At 36.4% G+C, this 5,281-nt stretch overlaps 3 protein-coding genes across 4 annotated transcripts; 1 reads left to right on the top strand and 2 right to left on the bottom strand.

Moving 5' to 3' along the window:
- Nucleotides 1-6: 6 nt before the first annotated feature.
- On the top strand, nucleotides 7-1,812 carry LOC118734224 (putative nuclease HARBI1). The gene is made up of 4 exons (XM_036463947.1): nucleotides 7-584; nucleotides 639-1,080; nucleotides 1,142-1,286; nucleotides 1,346-1,812. The coding sequence occupies exons 1-4, from the start codon at nucleotides 472-474 to the stop codon at nucleotides 1,714-1,716; spliced, it is 1,071 nt and encodes a 356-aa protein (XP_036319840.1). The 5' UTR covers nucleotides 7-471; the 3' UTR covers nucleotides 1,717-1,812.
- Nucleotides 1,813-1,875: 63 nt separating this feature from the next.
- Nucleotides 1,876-2,924, bottom strand: LOC118734226. Its single transcript, XM_036463949.1, has 2 exons — nucleotides 2,645-2,924; nucleotides 1,876-2,551 (listed from the first exon to the last, which is right to left on the bottom strand). Exons 1-2 carry the CDS (start codon nucleotides 2,699-2,701, stop codon nucleotides 1,964-1,966), a joined length of 645 nt encoding a protein of 214 aa, XP_036319842.1. The 5' UTR covers nucleotides 2,702-2,924; the 3' UTR covers nucleotides 1,876-1,963.
- A 646-nt stretch (nucleotides 2,925-3,570) lies between these two features.
- Nucleotides 3,571-5,026, bottom strand: LOC118734225. Of its 2 annotated transcripts, XR_004992356.1 has the most exons (3): nucleotides 4,000-5,026; nucleotides 3,730-3,936; nucleotides 3,571-3,663 (listed from the first exon to the last, which is right to left on the bottom strand). XR_004992356.1 is itself a non-coding variant. In XM_036463948.1 (2 exons), the coding sequence occupies exons 1-2, from the start codon at nucleotides 4,675-4,677 to the stop codon at nucleotides 3,922-3,924; spliced, it is 693 nt and encodes a 230-aa protein (XP_036319841.1). In that variant the 5' UTR covers nucleotides 4,678-5,026; the 3' UTR covers nucleotides 3,571-3,921. The 2 variants fall into 2 exon arrangements, 1 of the variants encoding a protein (XP_036319841.1); XM_036463948.1 differs by having other exon boundaries at nucleotides 3,571-3,936.
- Between the last annotated feature and the right edge of the window lie 255 nt (nucleotides 5,027-5,281).

Here is a 5,281-nt window from a genome sequence, read left to right as displayed (position 1 = left end):
CAAGAACGGGACGAAAATATAAGAAAATTGCGGCAGCAACTAGAAAGTGGAGTGGCTAAAAGTTTTGACCTAAATGAGGGTTTGGTATATCGGGTGAAAGACAACGGACGTAACGCTTTGTATATACCGAAAGAGATGGAAGATACAGCCTTATTATGTATCTCGAACGATAGGCCGCACGAACGATTCGTCTGTAGGCGATATCGTCACGGATTGCAATTTTGTAACTCTGTCGTTCGTCTTGTCTTTACGTCGATTACGTTGCAATCGTCTCGGTTACGTTGTATGATGTTGCCGGATGAAATTTTGGTGTACTTCCAAAGAGTTTTTCTTAGATTTCTAATATTTTCAGCTTATTTCAATGCTTTTTATTTTAAATGGGAAACATCGGAATTGTTTACATTTTGGTTTTGCTTATAAGTGTTTTGGTTGTGTTGCGGAAAGAAATATAGGGAAAATGAATTTTTAAAAATGTATGCTGCTATAGCGCTAATGGACGCCGAGGAATCCGAAGAAAGGGAAAGGCGGATACAGAGGAGGAGATTGCGACACCACACCAAAGTAATGGAACTACCTGAGACTGAGTAAGTTCAAGATTAGCAAATAATTTTTTTATGCTACAATGTATTCGTTTCTAGATTTGTTGCAAATTCCCGAATCAATAAACAAATATTCCAATACATATTAAACGAATTAAAAGAGCACATGGCTCCATCACATAGAAGCACCCACCTATCGCACCAGCTAAAACTCGCGACTTTTTTAAGATTTCTCGCCACCGGCAGTTACCAAAAATCTGTTGGTAACGAAAATATTTCGTCGATGGGGCAGTCAACTGCAGCCAACGTGATCAGGGAATGCCTAAATATTTTTGAGGACCATTTTTGCCAGAAATGGGTGAATTTTAGGAGAAACATCGATGAGGAAAATGCAGTTAAAGAATATTTCTTTGAGAAATACGGAATACCTGGGGTTATTGGTTGTGTTGATGGAACACACGTTCGTATTAAGTCGCCAGGAAGTGACAACCACCATTTATACCTCAACCGCATGGGTTTTTACAGTATCAATGTAATGGCGGTAGGTTAATGATTTACTATCTTTACAAGTATACATATACACAAATTGAGTTTCCTTACAGATATGCGATCACAACATGGTAATCACATTTGTTGACGCTAGGCATCCAGGGGCGAATCATGATTCATTTGTTTGGAATGTGAGTCACGCAGAACAGGAGCTAAAATCTGATTATAACAATGGAAAAACCAACACATGGCTACTCGGTAAGTTTTAAAACTTAAAAAGGCTATAAAACTATTACTGACAATGAAAATTTTTGTAGGTGATTCTGGTTACCCCTTGCAGCCATACTTGATTACGCCATTCAGAAGCGCAGCCAATGAAATTCAACGAATTTACAACACAAAGCACTCGAAAGCTCGTAATGTAATTGAGAGATGTTTCGGTGTTTTTAAAAACCGATTTCGATGTATAATTGGCTCGAGAGGGCTGCACTATTCACCAGAAAAAGTTACACAAATTGTAAATGTGTGCTGTGCTATTCATAACGTTTGCATATTTTTCAAACATCAAATTCCATTGGTGAGCCCAGATATGGAGAATCTTGTTAGTTACGAAGAAGAACTGGAAAACAGTAACATTTCGAATACAGCTGCCCTTATTAGAATGAGAATAGCAGAGAGTTTGTTATAAACGCAGTTTTATTATAAAGTATGTGTGTTTAGAAGTCAGGTACATCAGCAAAATTCATTTGTCTTAAAATTAATAAAATATTTACATAAAAATTCAACAAAATATCTTTTCAGTCTTAAATCCTAAATCTACATATAAACTAAGTAAATGCAACAAAATATCAATTCACACTTAAATCTAAAAAATATTTACACAAAAAAAAAAAAAAAAATATCACTTCAATACTCTCACAATAGTGGTATGAAAATTAATTCCGGAAGTACTCCAAAAATTTTTCAAAAATTTCAGATTGGCGTTCCACTGCAGCAGTTAATTTGTTTGTGGCATCCACCTGCAGCATTGATGCCTCTGCCATTTTTTTTGCAGCCTCAGCCTGCACTTTAGCGGCTTCTGCTTGGACTTTGGCAGATTCAGCCACTGTCTCTTGGAAGGTGCGCTTCCTATTAGTAGAACTTAACGTGTGCGTTGGTGTAGGACGGGTTGTCTGTGTAGTGGGAGTTACTACTCCCACTGGTGGTGGTTGGTTGTGCCTTATAGGAGATTGAAGGGTGGTTGTTTGTTGCCTTCGTTGGTCAAGTGTTGGCGATTCAGTCACAAGTAAAGGAGGCATTTCCTCCAACGACGAATATCTTGACATGTTAGAGGTCGCCGTCGAAGGAATGCCGAAAGCTCTGCCGCTCGGGGCTGCTGACCTCGAAATAAAAACCAGGCTGTCTATGGCCTGCTCCATTTCGGAAAGCGGAGAGTGACGGAATGGGCCACCACCGGTAGCAGTAAGGCTTCGTTTGTTTTCGGCAATCTTCTTTTTTGTCCGGCTTTTCAAGTCAGCCCATATCTTGAAAAATAAAAATAAAATAAAATTCAATGTCAGTAAAATGGAAATAGTAAGCATTTATCTACCACATACAATTTATGCACTTATGCTTACTTTCTTCCATTCGACGGCCGTTCTTGTAGGAGGACCATGAGAATTAATTTTCCTCATAATTTCCTCCCACCGCTCCTCTACCCTTCCTCGATCAGATCCAAACACTGCGACACCTCTGGCCAGGTCAGGATTTCTCCATTTCTTTTACCAGTACTTCAAATTGAGTGGTTGTAGTTTTTTTCAGCGCTACAAGCATAAATATTAATATATTTCCTTAAACCAAGTTATATTTTTTATTTTCTTACTTTTCCTGGCAGAACCCTCCATCTTAACGATCACTAATAACCAGGGAACGGATTTTTAGGACCTAAAAACCTGTAAAAAAGGCAAAATAAAATAACGAAATAGGACGGAAAAGGCAAAATAAAATAGCGAAAAAGGCAGGAAAAGGCACTAGGTAGTGCAAAAAAGGCAAAAAAAGGCAAAACAAAATAGCGAAAAAGGCATGAAAGGCAAAAGAAAGGTATTGCAAAAAAAGCAAAATAAGGCACTAAAAAAGACAGAAAATACGAAGAACAATCAAAAATTACATTTATTTTAGAAATTTTTATATTACAAGTAAAAAGAGAAAAACTATGAACTAATTTCATTATATGAAAAATTTGTACTTTGAATCTTTGACTATTTTATCATTTCGAGTTTTTAACTCATAAAACTTTAATCTGTATAGTTGTAGTAACATTGAACCACAAGATGCATTTTGAAGTTTTCTGGCAGCATTTTCATTCGATTTTCGCGAAGAAAAGCCTTGAATGTACTAAATGTGCGCTCGACGTAAGTTGATACAAGTGGCGCCCAATTTAAATATGAAACGTTTGAAACGTTCATATTATCAGGAATAAGGGCATTTGCCTCGCCCTTAACAATTTTATCCACACCCCTTATTGTCTCCAAGCCTAAGTTAGCTGAGAAAACGGCTTTGAATTTTTCCAACACCAATTTGGCAATAGGTCCCTGCGCTTCTATAAGCCGCTTCTCAATGTTATCCAAAATATTTAATACCTCACCAACTGGAGTTCCTACAATTACATAAAAAGTGTATGTGAATTATTAATTTTTTACTGAGAATTTGGTTTTTCCACAACCTGTTTTCTGTAGACGTTCGAAAACTTTTTCCTCTAAAAGAAAACCAAAATTGCATTTTATATATATCAAATTCCCCTGAACCGATTTTTTGCTCAACAATTGCTTCGAGAAACTGACGTTATTTGGTCAATTATTCTTTTGATGGAATCATAGTTTTCGGCATAATATACGGCTGCAATTAGCCATGTGCCTCATCGAGTTATCACCTGTATAAATTTACTAACAATTATAATTAAAATTAACAACAATAGCAATTTATCTTGACATACCGGCTGAGGAGGCAGAGGAAGATTGGGTTCCATTTCTTTGAAAACTGCCACCCTGAATGGGCTTTTCAAGAAAACTTTTTTTAAGTTTGAAATTAAGACGTCAACATCTGAGTACTTCGAGCGTAGAGATTCGCAGACCCGGTGTACGCCATGTGCGACGCAGGTGATATGAATCATATTAGGATAAAGCAGCTTCAATGATGACGCACTTTTCTTCATGTAGGGTGCTGCATCAGTCACAAATACCGACACTTTTTCACGTTGGAATCCTATTGGCCATAAAATGTGCATAGAATCGTCAAACAATGTTGCGATTGTTGATGAGTTCACCTTATCCAACACCTCCACCGTCAAGAGATAGCCGCGTCCGCTTTCACGCAACGGTCCAACAATAACGTTGGTTACACTGCGGCCTGCCTTATCTGTAGTTTCATCGATGGACACAAAGATGGGGCTTTCTCCTATTTCTAAACGAATTTTCTGCAAAACGGACTCGTAACAATCCTTCACGTAATTTTTTCTAAGAGTTGATTCATCGGGAAGGGATTCCTGAACGTATTTTTCAAAGAATGATTTGAATTCCACACTCTTCAATTTATAAAGTGGAATTCCGCATGCAATCATCATTTTAGTAATATCTGCGTAAAATACATTCTTTTCCACAAATGGTGCTATCATTTGGGTCTTGTTTTTCTTTATTTATAATCCTTTTATATGTTTTTCACTTTTAATATGCTGCTGTATATAATATTTTTTTTCGTGATTAACTTTTACTGAACAAATATTGCAAAATAAAACGGTCCCATCAGTACAAAATACATCAGAACCAAACTCGGGAATCAGAGTGTGAATTTTTAAACTCTTGGTAATTTTAGACTTCGGCATTGCTTTTTTAGTTTTTACACTGAATAACTTTTTGTTTCAATAACGGCTGGCAAACTCTATTGAAGTAAAACAGTTGTTAGTTGTGCACATCAGCAACTGTGTTGATAGATTTTAGCACGCAACAGAGTGACATGAAAACTACAAAATTTATTTTTGCTTAAGTATTCACTACTTAGACACTGCGTTTTTCTATACATACTAATTTTCGAATATGGGCATGTGTATATTTCTTAATCTTTAAAAAAATTGTAAATGCTATAATCACTTTTTTAAAGGTAGAAAGGGCAAAAAAAAGGCAAATATCTTAAAACAGGCAAAAAAAGGCAAATATCTTAAAAAAGGCAAAAAAAAGGCAATTATCTTAAAAAAGGCAAAAAAAGGCAACATCAAATGGGTA

This window comes from Rhagoletis pomonella, unplaced genomic scaffold (genome assembly GCF_013731165.1).
Source record: "Rhagoletis pomonella isolate Grant_MI unplaced genomic scaffold, Rhpom_1.0 Rhpom_scaffold_00002, whole genome shotgun sequence".
In the NCBI taxonomy this organism is placed as follows: domain Eukaryota; kingdom Metazoa; phylum Arthropoda; class Insecta; order Diptera; family Tephritidae; genus Rhagoletis; species Rhagoletis pomonella.
This window is presented reverse-complemented; position numbering and strand designations above follow the sequence as displayed.